Source organism: Dipodomys merriami, unplaced genomic scaffold (genome assembly GCF_024711535.1).
Source record: "Dipodomys merriami isolate MVZ:Mamm:240054 unplaced genomic scaffold, mDipMer1.0.p SCAF_16, whole genome shotgun sequence".
In the NCBI taxonomy this organism is placed as follows: Eukaryota; Metazoa; Chordata; class Mammalia; order Rodentia; family Heteromyidae; genus Dipodomys; species Dipodomys merriami.
Genome location: NW_027202937.1, coordinates 9,520,825 through 9,539,695, shown reverse-complemented (window position 1 = coordinate 9,539,695; position 18,871 = coordinate 9,520,825). Strand labels below are relative to the sequence as shown.

Below are 18,871 nucleotides of genomic sequence, written 5' to 3'. Positions count from 1 at the left end.
CTATTAAATTTTTGCTTCCGTCTGTAGGTCAGTGGGAGGAGGTGAAAAAACCTCATCTGTGTTTCCTGGTTATAATGGTCATTAGTTCTGACTTGATCTATGATTGGAAACACAAATTCTCGTTGGGGGAGGGGGGGTTCGGGGGGGGGCAAAGGGAGGATGGGAAGGGATGGGAAGGGGAAACTAAGGAAGAGGCTACAATGCTTGGTAAGAAATATACTCATTATCTTGCCCATGTAATTGTAACCCCTTTGTACAGTATTTTCACACAATAAAAAAAAAAACACAAATCCTTCAGTAATGGCACAGTAAAGGAGAGTTTCTACAAGACAGCAATATACTTTTTACCATGTTCTTTTGAAGCTAAAGTGACAGGAAGATTGTAAATCAAAGCATGGATGACATAGAGAGACCCTGCCTCAAAAAGGAAAAAGAGCCAGACTAGTGACTCATGTCTATAATCTTAGCTACTCAGGAGACTGTGATCTGGAGGATCATAGCTTCAAGTCTGCCTGGGCAGAAAAATCCTCAAGAATTCTTTCCCCAAAATAATCAACAAAAAGCAGGGCTAGAGGTACAGCACAAAAGGTAGTATTCCAGCCAACTAAACCTTAGTACTACCAAAAACAAGTATCAAAATCTAAAATGAATCCAGCTGCTCTATTTTAGTCCCAAACTGTATGTACCATTTAAAAGACCAAAGCAAGAACTCTCAACTTTCTCTTTTTTGCCAGTCCTGGGGCTTGAACTCAGAGCCTGGGCACTGACCCTAAGCTTCTTTTGCTCAAGGCTGGCATTCTACTACTTGAGCAACAGCACTACTTCCAGCTTTTTCTGTTTATGTGACACTGAGGAATTGAACCCAGGGTTTCAGACATGCTAGGCAAGCACTCTACCACTAACCCACATTTCTAGCCCTCAACTTTCTTAAAAATACAGAAGAAAGCCGGGCGCTGGTGGCTCAGGCCTGTAATCCTAGCTACTTAGGAGGCTGAGATGTGAGGATTGCAGTTCAAAGTCAACCCCAGGCAAGAGAGACCGTGAGACTCCTATCTCCAATAAACTACCAGAAAACCGGAAGTGGCGCTGTAGCTCAAGTGGTAGAGCGCTCGCCTTGAGCTGAAGAGCTGAGGGACAGCGCCCAGGCCCAGAGTTCAAGCCCCACGACCGACAAAAAAAAAAATACAGAAGAAGCAGGATACTGGTGGCTCACACCTATAATCCTAGCTACTCAGGAGGCTGAGATCTGAGTATTACAGTTCAAAGCCAGCCCAGGCAGGAAAGTCCATCAGACTCTTATCTCCAATAAACCACCAGAAAACCAGAAGTGACCCTGTGGCTCAAGTGGTAGAGTGCTAGCCTTGAGCTGAAGAGCTGAGGACAGCGCCCCAGGCCCAGAGTTCAAGCCCCACGACTGAAAAAATAATAATAATAATAAGGTAGAGTGCCAGCTGTGAGCAAAAAAGCTAAATGAGAGCATGAAGCCCTGAGCACAGCCCTAATATCATCACATACTCCAAAAAAAGAAAGAGGAGGAAGGGCTGGAGGCATGGCTCAATTCAGAGAACCTGCCTAACAAGCACAAGGTCCTGACTTAAAATCCCAATACTGCCAAAACAGAAAAAAAAAAGTGGCGGGAAGGAGGGATTACGGATGCAGCTCAATGGTAGAGTCCTTCCTTACCTACCATGTACAAACAAAGCCCTGAGTTTCAACCCCAGCACCAGTACCATACATCTAACACCCTATCATTCCTCCCCACCCAAAAAAAAAAAAAAAAAAAAATCACATAAGAGGCTGGGTGGCAGTAACAAACATCTGAAATCCTACTCAGAGGATACCAGTTTGAAATCCTACTACTGAGGATACCAGTTTGGAGCCAGCTTGAGAAAACAAACCCAAACCCAAGAGACTTTTTTGGGGGGGGTTCAGTCATGGGGCTTGAACTCTGGGCCTGGGTGCTGTCCCTCAGCTCTTCAGCTCAAGGCGAGCACTCTACCACTTGAGCCACAGCGCCATTTCTGGTATTCTGGTGGTTAACTGGAGCTAAGAGTTGCACCAACTTTGCTCCCTGGGCTGGCTTTGAACCATGATTCTCAGATCTCAACCTCCTGAGTAGGCTAGGATTATAGGTGTGAGCGCCGACTCTAAACTGGAGACTTTTTTTTTTTCTTTTTGGCCAGTCCTGGGGCTTGAACTCAGGGCCTAGGCACTGTCTCTAAGCTTCTTTTGCTCAAGACTAGCAAGCACTCTACCACTTCAGCCACAGTGCCACTTGCGGCTTTTTCTGTTTATGTGGTACAGAGGAATAGAACCCAGGGCTTCATGCATGCTAGGTGAGCACTCTACCACTAAGCTACCTTCCCAGCCCTCAAGAGGCTTTTATATACAAGTAAGCGCCAACAAGTTAGAAGTGGAGATGTGACTCAAGTGGTGATGTCAGTTTCCAGCAAAAGGGCTAAGCAAGAGCTAAAGGTCCTGAGTTCAAGTACCAGCATAAACACATTCACACTCAAGTCAGATAAGAAGTATAACTAGGGGCTGGGAAGGTGGCTCAGTGGTAGAGCACTTGTCTTGCATGCCTGAGGCCCTGGGTTCGATTCCCTAGCACCACATAAGCAAAAAGAAAAAAGCCAGAAGTGGCACTGTGGCTCAAGTGGTAGAGTGCTAGCCTTGAGCTGAAGAGCTGAGGGACAGCGCCCAGGCCCAGAGTTCAGGCCCCACGACCGGACCCCAAAAAAAAAAAAAAAAAAGAAGTATAACTAGTCGGGGGCTGGTGGCTCACGCCTGTATATCCTAGCTACTCAGGAAGCTGAGATCTGAGGATCATGGTTCAAAGACAGCCTAGGCAGGAAAATCTGTGAACTTCTTATCTCCAATTAACTTCCAGAAAAACACAAGTCATGCTGTGGCGGTTGTTAGTGCTAGCTTAGAGCTGAGGGACAGTGCCCAGAGTTCAGGTCCCACAACTGACCAAAAAAAAAAAAAGAAGTATAACTAATTTTCACACTAGGTTTTCTTTCATCCCATTACTTTATGGTTTTATGTTTATCTTGTATAGTGTTTCTGATAATGCTGAGATCAAAAGGCATTATTTTACAAAATAAGTTTTCCTAATAGGGTGCTGGAGGCTCACACCACCCTAGCTACTCAGGAGGCTTAGTCTAAGGATCGCAGTTCAAACCAGCCCAGGCAGGAAAGTCCTGAGACTCTTATCTCCAAGTCACCAGAAAACCACAAGTGGTGCAATGCTCAAAGTGGTGGAGCCCTAGCTTTGAGCAGAAGAGCTCAGAGGCGGCATCTAGGTTCTGAATTCCAACTCCATGAAAGGCAAAACAACAACAAACAAAAAAATCAAACAGGTTGAAATCTAAAGATCACAGTTCAAATCTAGCCTGGACAGTAAAGTCTATACTAATTAGCCACCAAAAAAGCCAAATGTGGAGCTGTGGTTCAAGTGGTAGAGTACTAGCTTTGAGCACAAAAGCTCAGGGACAGACCCAGGCCAAGTTCAAATCCTAGGACAGGCACAAAACAACAACAAAAAACATGCAAATAGCTACACAATTCTGTCTACATTAATAACATATGGTGTGATGCATGCCTGTAATCCCAGCATTTAGTAGGCTGAAAAATGAGGATCTCAAGTTAGAGACCAGCTTGGGCAAACCCAAGGGGCAGGAAGGGGATGTTATTTAAAAAGATAGACACTGGGCTGGGAAGGTGGCTCAGTGGTAGAGTGCTTGAGCTGAAGAGTTGAGGAACAGGGCCCAGGCCCAGAGTTCAAGCCCCACAACCAAGAAAACAAACAAAAAACAACAAAAAGAAATAGCTCCACAGTTCAGTACTGTACTTTAATTCATCTGTTGACTTGTATAAATCTTGGCAGATTTTTGTTTTTGTTTGTTGGTCTGTGTCACTAAGCTTTTTTAAGGCCAGAACTCTACCCCCTTGAGCCACAACTCCACTTCCAATTTTCTGATGGTTAATCAAAGATGAGTCTCACAGACTTTTCTGTGGGATTTTTCTGTCTGGGCTAGGTACCAACCAAGATCTTTAGCTCTCAGTCTCCTGAGTAGGATTACAGGCACATGCCACAAGTTTCCTGCTTGAGTATATATGTTTTCTGTTTTGGACATTGTCATGCCTTTCCTCGCTCTCCCAGTTTTTCCCTCCCATTTCCACCCACAAGTTGTATAGTTCATTTTCAGCATAGTGTCTAGTGAGTACCCTGGGCTTGGGCGCTGTCCCTCAGTTCTTTAGCTCAAGGCTAGTGCTCTACCACTTGAGCTACAGTGCCACTTCCGGCTTTTTTTTTTCCTGCTTATGCGGTGCTGAGGAATCGAACCCAGGGCCTCATGCATGCAAGGCAAGCGCTCTACCACTAAGCCACCTTCCCAGTCCAGAGCTATTTCTTATAAGACAAAAAGATAGCCTTCCTGATTTCAGTTCACAAATGAGAGTTCATTTCTTTTGTAACAAAACAGCATGCCTTCTATAGCCACAATAATGATGATGATGATGGGGCTATAAATGTGGCTCAGTGGTAAAGGACTTGCCTAGCAAACATGAAGCCCTGGGTTCCATTCCTCAGTACCTCATACACAGAAAAAGCCAGAGGTGGTACTATGGTTCAAGTGGTAGAGTGCTAGCCTTGAGCAAAAGAAGCTCAGGGACAGTGCCTAGGCCCTAAGTTCAAGCCCCAGGGCTGGCAAAATGATGATGATGATGATGATGATGATGATGATGATGACGATGACAACAACAACACCACAATGTAGTCTGCTGCCAATGGCTCACTATTATCCTAGTTACTCAGAAGTTTGAGATCTGAAGGATTAAGGTTTGCAACCAGCCTGGGTAAAGAAATTTGCTAGACTCCATCTCCAAAATAACTGGCAAAAGGAAGGATTTGGAGGTATGGCTCAAATGGTAGTGCACAAACCTAACAAGCACTAAGTCCTGAGCTCAACCCCAGTTCTGGAAAAAAAAAAAAAGCACAATGACTTCAAGTTTTATTATTATTTAATTGCCTAGATTAAAAGTATACTGAAACATGGGTGCTGCTGGCTCACACCTATATTCCTAGGTTCAAAGCCATCCTGGGTAGGAAAGTCTGGGAGACTCTCAACTCCAATAAACCACCAGAAAACAGAAGTAGTGCTGTGGCTTAAGTGAGAGAGTGCTAGCCTTGAGCTGAAGACTCCTCAGGCCCAGAGTTCAAGGCCCATACTGGGGGGGAGGAAGCACATAGCCAAGGATTCAATGCTCAGCAACACATCCACACACCAAACACCCATCCACACCACTCCTCCCCCTCCCTCCCACACACATCAAAGGCTATAGGAGCCCTTGGGAGTTTATCTCAGTGATATAGCACTTGTATAGCATGCTCTAGGTCCTAGGTTTGATCCATTCAACCAAAAAACACATTTTTAGAATAACTCATTCCTTTCTTCTTTTTTTAATCTTTGTTTTTGTGTCAGTACCGGGGCTTGAACTCAGGACCTGAACACTATCCCAGAGCTTTCTGGCTCAAGGATAGCACTCTACCACTTGAGACACAGCTCCACTTCTGGCTTTTTGGGTATTTAATTGGAGATTAAGAGTCTTACAGACTTTCCTGCCCCAACTGGCTTCAAACCTAGATCCTCAGATCTCAGCCTCCTGAATAGCTAGGATAAGCAAGAGCCACAGGTGCTGGCTGTTCTTGTTTTATATAGAAGAAACATGCAATCAGTATACATGCTATTTCATGTCCTTTTTTAATTTAAAAACTCAAATATTCATAACCCAGTTATATTTTTGAGTTATTTTTTCTTATCCACACTGTGACTCACCTATCCATTACTTTTCACATCATGTAAACACAATCCTAGATGCTAAACACAACTCAAGCATATAAAATTAATTACATTGGTTTTGTAGTCATAATACTTATACTAATAAACACTGACTCTAAAAAACTAAAAAAAATAGAACAATGTTTAATTCACAAGGGGGTAGAAAGAAAAAAAAAAAGATCCTCCCCAACCACAAAAGCAGTACCAACATGTCAAGTTTCCTATAGTGCAATGGTGTAAACAAGGGAGGAAAGCACTGGGGGTGGTTAGTGGGCAGGCAAAAGAACAACTCCCCTCAAGATAAAACTATTTCCAGACTACACTAGAGTAATAGCTCTTCTCGGTGTGTTTTGTTGGCCAGAAAACTAAAGTAAATTACATTCCTTGTTTGAAATCATCTGAACATAATAGGTGCAAGCAAAGGGCCAGAGGTGTAGCTCAGTGGTACAGCGCTTGCCTAGCATGCAAGAGGCCCTTGGTTCCATCTCCAATATGGAGAAACAAAGATATAAGCAAAGCTCACAAACACTTAATTCTTCTTTCTTTCTTTCTTTCCTTTCTTTTTGCCAGTCCTGGTGCTTGAACTCAGTGGGCACTGTCCCATAGCTTCTTTTGCTCAAGGCTAGCACTCTGCCACTTGAGTCACAGCACCACTTTTGGCTTTTTCTGTTTATGTGGAATCAAACCCAGGGCTTCATGCACGCTAGGCAAGCACTCTACCACTAACACACATTCCAGGCAACAAACAATTCTAAAGATAGGATGCATTCAAAACCTCAGAGCATTTTTCAACACCTATTCTGTCCCACTCCTGCTTAATGATTGGCTTTACAGATAAAATACTAAAACCTACCAAAAATGCTACACTCACACTCACAAAGGAAAAAATAAAACCCATACCATTTTTTTTTTGTTCTACCACACCTACAAGGCTCCCATTAACAGAAGTCATTCAGCATAGCGTTAGGTGAGGGGTGGGATAAACAGTAGGAAAAGCTGGCATTGCTTTAAAACACTTAGTGGACATGAAAATAAAGAGGCATTGGATTGTGCAAGAGATGCCAAGAGAAACAAGATTCCACATGTCAAGGGACTAAATGCCCAACACCGAGCAAAGGGCACTCACCCCCCATTGCTTTCTATCCGAAGACTGGTTGCTTCACCTGAAAGCTTTTCAAAGAAATCTAATGGTGTCCGCTCTCCTCACCCTGAGTGAACTCAACAGCCCCTACAGAACATGGGGAAGACTTGCTTATCAAAAACAGCAAATACTGCTTCACAAGCCAAGAAACATTCACCTATGGGTGATAGTCTGCTCCAATTCAATCTTCTACAACCTAACTTCAAGCCAAAAATATTTGGGTCCTAGCCTGTCAAGTTCTCCATTTTCCCAAAGGTTTATCAACCTCATTTTCTTTTATAATAAGCCCCTCTCTTCACTCCTATTATGGAGGCCCTTCTTAAAGTTCCCTAGTTGAAGGCTTCTGCCAAGGCTCCAGTGCGTTCACAAAGTTCCCTCCCCCAAAAGCATCCCCTTTCCCCCACTTTTCAAAGATTTTTTTTTCCCTCCAGGCCTCATCCTAGAGAAAAACCATTAACAGATCCCACCTCTCCTAAACACAATTCTAACGCAAGCTATCTACCCACACACACACCATAATCATCCCCCCCCCAATAATCCTTTTTCCTTCTCTCTCCTTGAGTGGACATACACACCACACAAACGCGCGCGCGATCAGTTCTCAGCTCCAACTCCCTAATCTTTCCCGTGCCCCAGGTTCATCCAAAGCACCTAACAATCCCCCCACCACACGCACACAGTTTCCCCCAATCCTGTCATCGTCAGCCCCCATTCCAAATCCCATACCTTCCCCACACACACCTTAAATCCCAATTTCCCGAGCTTTCTACTCCTCAGCTAGACCACACGCTTTTCCTTCCAGTCTACCCACTATGCCACCTCTCCTCTGCCCACGTTCCTGGGGCGCTCCCTTCCGCAGAACCCCATCTCCCTTCTGCTTCCACAGCCCCCTAACTCTCTTCTAGTTCCGCTCACCCCCCCCCCAATTTCTCCCCTTGCCCCCGGGGCTCCTCCATTAGCTTTGGCCGTCCCAGCGAGGAGAGCCACCTCGCTTCCCGCCCGGCCCGGCCCGCCGCCTCGGCTCGGCTCGGGTGTCCCTGCCCTCCCCTCGGGGCCGAGGCCGCCGCCGGCGCTGGCACGGCAGGCCGGCTCACCAGTTGGTCATGTCCAGGAAGAAGGCGCAGCCGGCCGGGTTGAGCTGGAAACCGAGCAGCCGCTGGAACTCGGAGATGAGCACGTCCTTGTCGGTGGTGCCCAGGCAGCTAAACTTCTGCATCAGCTCCGGGTCTAGGTCCACGTCCATGCCCTCCATGGCGGGGGCCGGCCGGACGCTCGCTTCCCCGCCTCCTCACAAGCAAGCTGCCGCCGCGCTGCCGGGCCCGGGGACCGGGAGGGGGCCCGCTGCCGGCCGGAGCCGCGACCCCGTTCCTCCGAGGTAAGCCCCGGGCCTCTCACCGCCTCATAAGGGTAAACTCACTCAGCCACTCTCTCACTCTCGCTCCCCCCCCTCCCACCCCCCCCAGCGCCGCCGCCTCCGCCGCCGCCGCCTCTAGCTTCTCCGCCACCTCCGCCTCCTCCCGCGCCGCGCCCAGTGCGCACGCGTCGTCGGCCTAGGCCCCGCCCCTTCCTCTCCCGAAGGTCCACCCTCAGTGACGTCATAACCCCGTGACGTCTCCCGCATGACCTCACCGCGGTAGAGCGAGAGGGCGGGAAGTGGGCAGGAGGAAGGTGTTGGCTGGGCTTCGGGGGACGGCCCTTGGAAAATATCTTCTCCCGCCCCGCCCCGCCCCCAGTGTCTAGGGGAGGAGCAAAAGCCTGGGGTTCCGGGACGTTCGGCTGTGACTACCCCCTCCATCTTGCAGGTGAGGAGAATAAGGCCTGGCTGGGGCAGAGACTATAACAAGGTCAAGCATGGGAAGTGCTCTCAGGAAGCAGCTTGCCCCACCAGAGGTTTGATCTTCACTCTGGAAGGATTTTTGGAGAGTTAACTGTCCCAGAGGGAAGCTATCATAAGCCTTTAGTCCCTGGGCAACCTGCCTGACAACTTGCGAACTATCTCTGTTATGCAATAATAGCATCTCCAGCCAAAGAAACCTGAAAAAAAAAACATCAGTCATAGTCCGAATGCACACCACCTACTCCATCAGGACCCGCCCTCTCAAAGTACAAGTTAAGTCATGAGAATTTTGCAAACTTTGTTCTATCTTTAACATCTAAGGCAAAATATCAATGTACATTATGTATACACCTAACCCACTTGGCCCTGGTCAAGGTCCCATTTCAATATGGAATAAGGAACATAGACTGTCTCCTTTACAATCGCTTGTTTGAGAGGTGATAAGAAATGGTCTCTAAACCGGGCGCCGGTGGCACCCCTGTAATCTTAGCTACTCAGGAGGCTGAGATCTGAGGATCACGGTTCAAAGCTAGCCCAGGCAAGAAAGTCCATGAGACTTATCTCCAATAAACCACTCAAAAAACCGGAAGTAGAGCTGTGGCTCAAGTGGTAGAGCTCTAGACTTGAGCTGAAGAGCTGAGGGACAGCGCCCAGGCCCAGAGTTCAGGCCCCACGACCAGACCCAAAAAAAAAACAAAATTGAAAATAGAGCCAGGCATGGCCTTGAATGTATATAATCCCAGCACTCAGGAAACTGAGACAAGACCATCTAGCATTCAAGACCAGCCTGGGACACGTAGTAATTTTAAGACCATGCTGAACTATAGAGTCAAACACAAAAAAAAGATAATCATAAAACTAATATCACATATCCAGTATCTAAGCAAGACACAAATTAATGCCAGGTGCTATTAGCTCACACCTATAATCCTAGCTACTAAGGGGGCTGAGATCTGAGGATCATTCAGAGCCAACTTGTGCAGGAGATTCTGTGAGACTTTTATTTCCAATTAATCACCAAAAAAAACTGGAAATGGAACTGTGGCATGAGTGTACACTAAAGCTCAGGGACAGCACCCAGACCCAGAGTTCAAGCTCAGGACCAGCCAAAATAAATAAATAAATAAATAACATGTTAAGCTGCAAAGCCAAGAAAGCCCACAGTCAGGAGAGCTAATCAGTTGAGAAAGCTTACTATGAGCAGAGTTGAGTTAGAAACAGCCCAGAGTGTGTGAGCTCACTCCCCTCATAGGGGAGGAAGAAAATTAAAAGGAACTCACATTTGAAAAGCTCTAAGGACATCTAATTTGTCCCAGTCGCTCACACTTATAATCCTAGTTATTCAGGAGGCTGAGATCTTCCGGTCTTAGTTTAAAGTCAGTCCAGGTTGACAAATCCATGAGACTCTTATCTCCAATTAACCAGCAAAAAGCCAGAAGTAGAGGTATGGCTCAAATAGTAGAGCACCAACCATAATCAGAAAAAGCCAAGGGAACCTCAAAAAACAAAATAAAATCCCTCTTTATGCCAATATATGATCATTAATAATAGACTAAAATATAAAAATAGGAATAATTCTCCATATTAAAAAACTTTCATTTTATCATATATTCATATACATCTTCCAGATCTAGATTTCAATCTTTTGCTCATTCGCGCATCTTCTGCAATTCTTTTTTTTTTTTGGGGGGGGGGTCTGGTCGTGGGGCCTGAACTCCTGAACTCTGGGCCTGGGCACTGTCCCTCAGCTCTTCAGCTCAAGGCCAGCGCTCTACCACTTGAGCCACAGCACCACTTCCAGCTTTTTTCTTTTTGCTTCTGTGGTGCTGAGGAATCTAGCCCAGGGCCTCAGGCATGCAAGGCAAGCGCTCTACCACTGAGCTACCTTCCCAGCCCCCGATGAGCAGTATTAAATACCTTTTACCTTTTTTTTTTCTTGTCCCAACTATATATGAGATCGTAGACAGCAGGATGATGCACATATTGAGATAGTAAGTAAAATGAATAGTTATGATAAAATGTAAATACTATAGTTATTTGTTTTTCTTTTTTTTCATGAGAGGTAAGGAGATGATGTTTACTTGGAAGATTTTGTTTTTGTTTTTGTTTTTTTGGTCTGGTCATGGGGCCTGAACTCTGGGCCTGGGCGCTGTCCCTCAGCTCTTCAGCTCAAGGCTAGCACTCTACCACTTGAGCCACAGCGCCACTCCCGGCTTTTTTCTTTTTTGCTTATGGGGTGCTGAGGAATCAAACCCAGGGCCGCATGCATGCAAGGCAGGCGCTCTACCACTGAGCCACCTTCCCAGCCTCTACTTGGAAGATTTTTATTCCCTCTGGTAAACTAAAAGGGCCAAGGAAAAAAGAAGACAGGACTCTTTTTGAGTCAAAGGGCACGAGATAAGGACAGTCTAGGGAAAAAAGAGACACAAGGCATCAGAAGTCATAAAATAGAAAAGAAAAGGAAGTACAAAGAAGCTGGTACCAGGGTTGGGAAGGCATGCTGAGTCCAAGCCCCACAACCAACCAAAAAAAAAAAAAAACCTCAAAAAAGTATATATTTTAAATGGGTAAATGTTATTGAATGTTAAGTATCTCAACAAAGCAAGTTTGGTTTTGTTTAGCTCACCTTTTGGTTTTATTACCTTGTTAGTATACTGCATGTGGTAGAGATAAATATTTGGCATAAGTAATACATGTCTGGCATGAATGAATGAATGTGTTTCTTTCTTTTTTATTTTTATTTATTTATTTTCGTTGGTTGTGGGGCTTGAACTCTGGGCCTGGGTGCTGTCCCTCAGGTCTTTAGCTCAAGGCGAGCATTCTACCACTTGACCTACAGCGCCACTTCCAGTTTTTCTTTCTTTTTTAATAGAAAAAGGGTAAAAGCTACTCATTTGGTCCATTCCAACTAGCAGGGTTTACCTATCAGGTGAAAAAAATGTTCAACATAAACTTGATCTTGAGATGACACAGTTCAGCCCTAAATATATGAATGAGTGATGTCACCCTGGGTAGCCAACGGGGCCTAGGCAGGCAGCTGCAGGGAACAAGGCCTCAGGAGAAACCCTGGGGCACAGGCCACTCCAGGACAGACCTGTCTGTGATGGTCACATGTCTGAATCCCTTCCCACATCTCCACTCATGGAAAAGCTGAAAAGTTCCATGAGAAATGGGGCCTTTGTATCAAAAACAGACTTTCAAGGAAAAACATAAGAACTGTTTCCTGAAACCAGACAAAGGGAAGCTGTGTTGGAAAAGTAAATGCTTGAAAGGCCAATGTGGATTTTGAAGTGCCACAGAAACTGGTGGTGACAATTCAGAGCATGTTCCTTACATGCCCAGTGGAATTTTACTGGATTTTGGTGCCTCCAGTCTCCTTACACTTCATTCTGCAGAAGCTCCTAGGATCCACTGAAGGCAGTCTCAGTTTCTACAGAAAAAGGGAACTCTGTGACTTTTAGGTACTTAAGTGGTTGAAAACATCAGGGGTGCTTTCTTGAAAAAGAGCAAAAATAAAACAAAACAAAAAAACAAACCAAAAAAACCCTGAAATCTCTAAGGAGGAATTCTATATTATAAATGATAATTTCAGCCTGTTATAAAGCATCTTAAAATATTTTCTTGGTTGGGGGAATGCATGGAAGAGACCAAGAGTATAAGTGCAAAATATATTTTTCTCTTTCTTTCTGTCTTTGTTTCTGTTTCTTTCTCCTTTGCTTTTCTTTCTTTCTTTCCTTCTTTCTTCCTCTCTCTCTCTTTTTCTTTTTTTTTTGGGGGGGAGGGGGTCCGGTCTTGGGGCCTGAACTCTGGGCCTGGGCGCTGTCCCTCAGCTCTTCAGCTCAAGGCTAGCGCTCTACCACTTATACCAAGAGTATAAGTGCAAAATATATTTTTCTCTTTCTTTCTGTCTTTGTTTCTGTTTCTTTCTCCTTTGCTTTTCTTTCTTTCTTTCCTTCTTTCTTCCTCTCTCTCTCTTTTTCTTTTTTTTTGGGGGGGGGAGGGGGTCCGGTCTTGGGGCCTGAACTCTGGGCCTGGGCGCTGTCCCTCAGCTCTTCAGCTCAAGGCTAGCGCTCTACCACTTGAGCCACAGTGCCACTTCAGGCTTTTTTTCTTTTTTCTTATGTGGTGCTGAGGAATTGAACCCAGAGCCTCATGCATGCAAGGCAAGCGCTCTACCACTGAGCCACCTTCCCAGCCCCTCTTTCTTTCTTTTTCTTTGTTGTTGTTCTTGGTTGTGGGGCTTGAACTCTAGGCCTGGGCACTGTTCCTGAGCTCTTCAGCTCAAGGCTAGCGCGCTACCACTTGAGCCACAATGCCACTACTGGTTTTCTGGTGGTTAATTAGAGATAAGCATCTCATGGACTTGCTGGGCCCTGGTGGCTCACGCCTGTAATCCTAGCTACTCAGGAGGCTGAGATCTGAGGATCATGGTTCAAAGCCAGCCCAGGCAGGAAAGTCTATGAAACTTTTATCTCCAATAAACACTCAGAAAACCGGAAGTGGCGCTGTAGCTCAAGTGGTAGAATGCTGTAGAGCTGAAGAGCTGAGGGACAGTGCCCAGGCCCAGAATTCAAGTCCCACGACCAACCAAAAAAAAAAAAAAGAATCTCATGGACTTTGCTGCCTGGGCTGGCTTTGAACCATGATCCTCAGAATTCAGCCTCCTGAGTAGCTAGGGTTATAGGCATGAGCCACCCGCACCCAGCACATATTCAGATATGTGACCATCACAGACAGGTCTGTCCTGGAGTGGCCTGTGCCCCAGGGTTTCTCCTGAGGCCTTGTTCCCTGCAGCTGCCTGCCTAGGCCCCGTTGGCTACCCAGGGTGGCATCACTCATTCATATATTTAGGGCTGAACTGTGTCATCTCAAGATCAAGTTTATGTTGAACATTTTTTTCACCTGATAGGTAAACCCTGCTAGTGGGAATGAACCAAATGAGTAGCTTTTATCATATATATATATATATATATATATTTTTTTTTTTTTTTCCTAGTTCGGGGACTTAAACTCAGGGCTTGGGCACTGTCTCTGAGCCTTTCTGTACACAAGGCTAGCACTCTACCACTTGAGCCATAGGGCCACTTCTAGCTTTTTCTGTTTATGTGGTACTGAGGAATGGAACTCAGGGCTTCATGCATGCTAGACAAGCATCCTACCACTAAGCCCTGAGTTCCAGTTGGTCAGTCGTAGAGCTTGAACTCTGGGCCTGGGCGCTGTCCCTCAGCTCTTCAGCTCAAAGCTAGTGCTCTACCACTTGAGCCACAGCTCCATTTCTGGCTGTTTCTGCTTATGTGGAGCTAAGGAATCGAACCCAGGGCCTCATGCATGCAAGGCAAGCACTCTACCACTGAGCCACCTTCCTAGCCCAGTTTCTGGTTGTTACTAGCATACATTAGTTGTACAAAGTATAAAGAAATAGTTCAAGTTCCAGGTTTCGAATCCTGGGTCTCAACACCAAATGTAAGAAAACATTTTAGGTTCTGGCTTTTGAGCCCTGGGTTTCAGCACTAAGTGTAAGGAAATATTTTGAGTATCAGAAGTATGAAAAAAAAAGGGGGGGAGTGGTAAAGCCAGGCGCCTGTGGCTCATACCTGTAATCCTAGCTACTTAGGAGGCTGAGATCAGGGGATCATGGTTTAAAGCCAGCCAGGGCATGAATGTCCTTGAGACTTTTTTCCCCCCTTGGTTGATCATAGGTCTTGAACTCTGCGCCTGGGCACTGTCCCTCAGCTCTTCAGCTCAAGGCAAGCCCTCCACCACTGAGCCACAGCACCACTTCTGGCTTTTTCTGTTTATGTGGTGCTGAGGAATTGAACCAGTGAGGCAAGCACTCTACCACTGAGCCACCTTCCCAGACCCATCCTTGAGACTCTTATCTCCAATAAACAACCAGAAAACTGGAAGTGGTGCTGTGGCTCATGGTAGAGTACTTGCCTTGAGCTAAAGAGCTGAGGGACAGCACCTAGGACCAGAGTTCAAGCCCCAAGACTGACAAAATAAGGGCAGAATGATGAACTCCTGGTGCTGAGAAGGGCAACCATTCTTCTTCAGCCTGGCTGGAGAAGAAGAATTGGCCTGATTCCCTTACAACTAAGGTCTCTGTTTGGCAGAGAGAATGAATGAACTCAGACAGGGCAAGCATCTGTGGTGGTAGTTCATGGGAGGTGGGCAGGATGGGAACAAGGGAAGGGGCTTTTTGTGTGGATATGGGAAGGAGGGTGGGAGAGCAATCCTATCTTGTGTTACAGGTAAGGGAGTTTTTACAGCATCTTATTGCCAAACAGTATGACCCTCAGTTCACAGGTTATCTCTTTTACAGCCACAGAGTGTGTTTTGGGAAGGGAAAGGTGAGGAGGAGATGATTCAGTGTGATTGGCAGGAAGGGCAGTTCTCGGATTTTTCAGAATGTGACTGTCAAGGGGAGAGATGAACACTTCCAGTTTTCAGCATAAGGGTTGTTTCACTGTGTACATTTTCACACATGTATACAATGTATCCTCGCCCGCCTATACTCTTCTCCCTTCCTTCTCACCTTTCTTAAAACTATTTTAGCTTGGCACTAGTGACTCAAGCCTGTAATCCTAGCTACTCATAAGGCAAAAAGATGTGAATCCCAGTTCAAAGCCAGCCTGGGCAGAAGAGTTTGTGAGACTCTTAATTTCCAATTAACCACCAGAAAACCAGAAGTGGTACTGTAGCTCAAAGTGGGAAAGCACTAGCCTTAAGCAAAAGAGCTCAGGGACAGTGCCCAGGCCCTGACCAAAACAAAACTATTTCAACTATTTCATACATGCAAATAATCTATGCCAGCCATATTGGTCCTCATTCACCCTCTTTATTTTAACCTTCCTGCCTCTTGATGGAGTGCCCACTTTCCCATCTGAGACTGTTGTATCCTCCTGAAAGTTCTTAACTTTCCAAACCACTTTTCATGGTTTTAGCCAGGCACCGGTGGCTCACACTCGTAATCCTAGGTACTCAGGTGACTGAGATCTGTGGATCGAGACTCAAAGCCAGCTCAGGCCGTGAGATTCTCATCTCAAATAAACCACCAAAAAAACGGAAGTGGTGCTGTGGCCCAAGTGATAGATCATTCACCTTGAGCTGAAGAGCTCAGGGACAGCACCCAGGCCTAGAGTTCAAACCCCATGACCGACAAAAAAAAAAAAAAAAAAATTAAAAGTGTGGTTTTTTACCTCTTAGCTTCCTATCCAGGGAAATACCGTAAAGTCACATAACTGGTTTTGAGCTGAATCTTTAGATCTTTTGCAGTCATGCTCCAACTCCTGATTACCTTGCAATGTTAGGTAAATTTGTTTACTCTGACCCAATAGATCATTTAGATCATGGGGTAGTCAGCAAAATCACTCCAGAAGGAAAGGTGCACAGCAACAGCCTGTTGTGGGTGACCTCTCAGAGGCTGAGTTAGAGCAAGCCTCTGAGATTACTTACTCTGGTGATCTCTCTAATATGGCAACCCCCAGGATTGGAAGATATCAGTGACTTTACAAAGCCATTGTCTTGGTGGATTTCCCAAATGGTTCCCAACCAAAAGAGACCCCTAAGAAGATCCACTTTGTGGTATGCTCTACCATGTCCAGCTGACGGAGCCTCACTTTTGTTTTGTTTTGTTTTGTTTTTGGGTCCAGTCGTGGAGCCTGAACTCTGCCTGGGCGCTGTCCCTCAGCTCTTCAGCTCAAGGCTAGCACTCTACCACTTGAGCCACAGCGCCACTTCCGGCTTTTTTCTTTTTGCTTCTGTGGTGCTGAGGAATCGAACCCAGGGCCTCATGCATGCAAGGCAAGCGCTCTACCACTGAGCCACCTTCCCAGCCCCGGAGCATCACTTTTATCTAGCAGCTTCCACATAGTAAAATGCAAACAGTACAGTGTTGGTGGCCATATCTGTAACCCCAGCTGAGGCGGGGGCGGGGAGTGGGGGAAAGGGGTGGCTGAGGGTTTAAGGCCAGCCTGGGTTATATAGCAAAAAAAAAAAAAAAAAAAGTTTTTGAGACTGGGAATGTGGTTTAGTGGTAGAATGCTTGCCTAACATGCATGAAGCCCTGGGTTCAATTCCTTGGTACCACATAAACAGAAAAAGCCAGAAGTGGCACTGTGGCTCAAGTGGTAGAATGTTATCCTTGAGCAAAAGAAGCTCAGGGACAGTGCCTAGGCCCTTAGTTCAAGCCCAAGAGTGGAAAAATATATATATATTTTTTTTGCCAGTTGTGGGCCTGAATCTGGGTCTGGGCGCTGTCCCTCAGCTCTTCAGCTCAAGGTTAGTGCTCTACCACTTGAGCCACAGCACCACTCCTGGCTTTTTCTGCTTATGTGGTGCTGAGGAATTGAACCCAGGACCTCATGCATGCAAGGCAAGCACTCTACCACTGAGCCAGCTTCCCAGCCCACTGGAAAAATATTTTTAAATTTAATTTTTTATTTAATGTATTAATGATCCAGGGGTTAGAGGTGTAGCTCAGTGGTAGAGCTCTTGCTTAACCTGTACCAAGCCCTCAGTTTGGTCCTCAGCACCTCTCAAAAAGAAAGAAGGAAAGAAGGAAGGAAGGAAGGAAGGGAAAGAAAGGAAAGAAAAGATACTCCTGGTTGGGAATATGGCTTAGTGGCAGAGAATTTGCCTAGCATGCATAAAATCCTAGGTTCCATTCCTGAGAATCAAACATAAACAGAAAAAGCTGGAAGTGGCTTAAGTGGTAGAGTTCTAACCCAGCCCAGGCAGAAAAGTTCTTAAGTTTATCTCCAATTAACCACCAAAAAACCAGAAGTAGAGCTTCTAGCTCCAGTGCCAACACACACACATACACACACACAAAATGTAAATTTGTGAGGTACATATACGCTTATCACAAGAGAGGAACACCATTTGATAGGGATTGGCATAACTCTTTACTGAGAATTAAATCAAACTAATCAAGAACAAAGAAAATGGGGCTGGGAAGGTGACTCAGTGGTAGAATGCTTGCCTTGGATGCATGGCAAGCATTCCTCAGCACCACATAAGCAGAAAAAGCCAGAAGTGGCGCTGTGGCTCAAGTTGTAGAGTACTAGCTTTGAGCTGAAGAGTTGAGGGACAGTACCCAGGCCCAGAGTTCAGGCACCACGACAGTCAAAAAAAAAGGGGGGGGAGCTGGGAAGGTGGTTTAGTGGTAGAGTGCTTGCTTTGCATGCATGAGGCTCTGGGTTTGATCCCTCAGCACCACATAAGCAGAAAAAGCTGGAAGTGGTGCTGTGACTCAAGTCGGAGAGTCACTAGCCTTGAGCTAAAGAGCTTAGGGACAGTGCCCAGACCCAGAGTTCAGGCCCCATAACCAGCAAAAAAAAAAAAAAAAAAAGAGCACACAGTCTTGAAAATACACACTCAAATTTTACAAAATGGAGTCTGTGTTTATAGCTTTAAACCACAAAGAGGTTGGAACTTATATTACTTGTTAGTCAACAATTATGACTGGGGCAGGCAGAAGTTAAACTGTTTTGATGGGGTATGATCTTTGTCTCTGAGTAGTTTGAGGGAAGGAACCCATTATACAGAAAGTTTGAAAGGTCAAATAGCACTGGAAAGGACTTGTATGTGTCTGAGTGCTGTGATTCAGAGGCAGATGTGTCTAAGATCTGAGTTACATGGACTCCTGACTCCATCTTAACTCCTTTAAACCAAAGCTACTTCATTTTGATTTTCTTTCTTGCCACATTTTCCCTTACCTAAGTTGGGAAAGAGATTAAATTTGTTTTCCAACTTTTCTGCTCTTAGATCTCTTTATAGAACTTGAGCTGTGGGGCTGGGAAGGTGGCTCAGTGGTAGAGCGCTTGCCTTGCATGCAGGAAGCCCTGGGTTTGATTCCTCAGCACCACATAAGCAGAAAAAAAAAAAGCCAGGGCCTGGGAAGGTGGCTCAGTGGTAGAGCGCATGCCTTGCATGCCAGAGGCCCTGGGTTCGATTCCTCAGCACCACATAAGCAAAAAGAAAAAAAAAAGCCGGAAATGGTGCTATAGCTCAAGTGGTAGAGCACTAGCCTTGAGCTGAAGAGCTGAG

The 18,871-nt window shown here is 45.7% G+C and overlaps 1 protein-coding gene and 1 pseudogene across 5 annotated transcripts in view; one reads left to right on the top strand and one right to left on the bottom strand.

Annotated features, from left to right (window-relative positions):
• The window catches only part of Ilrun (inflammation and lipid regulator with UBA-like and NBR1-like domains), a 54,840-nt gene extending 46,415 nt beyond the window's left edge, over positions 1–8,425 (bottom strand). For all 5 annotated transcript variants that reach the window (XR_011372214.1, XM_070023940.1, XM_070023942.1 and 2 more), the window contains exon 1: positions 8,079–8,425. Coding sequence is in view for 4 of the 5 variants with exons in the window: in XM_070023940.1 (XP_069880041.1) it covers positions 8,079–8,236 (158 nt within the window). In the remaining variant the exon portion in view is untranslated. The remainder of the gene's footprint in view (positions 1–8,078) is intronic.
• A 200-nt stretch (positions 8,426–8,625) lies between these two features.
• The window catches only part of LOC138828146 (BUD13 homolog pseudogene), a 44,052-nt pseudogene continuing 33,806 nt past the window's right edge, over positions 8,626–18,871 (top strand).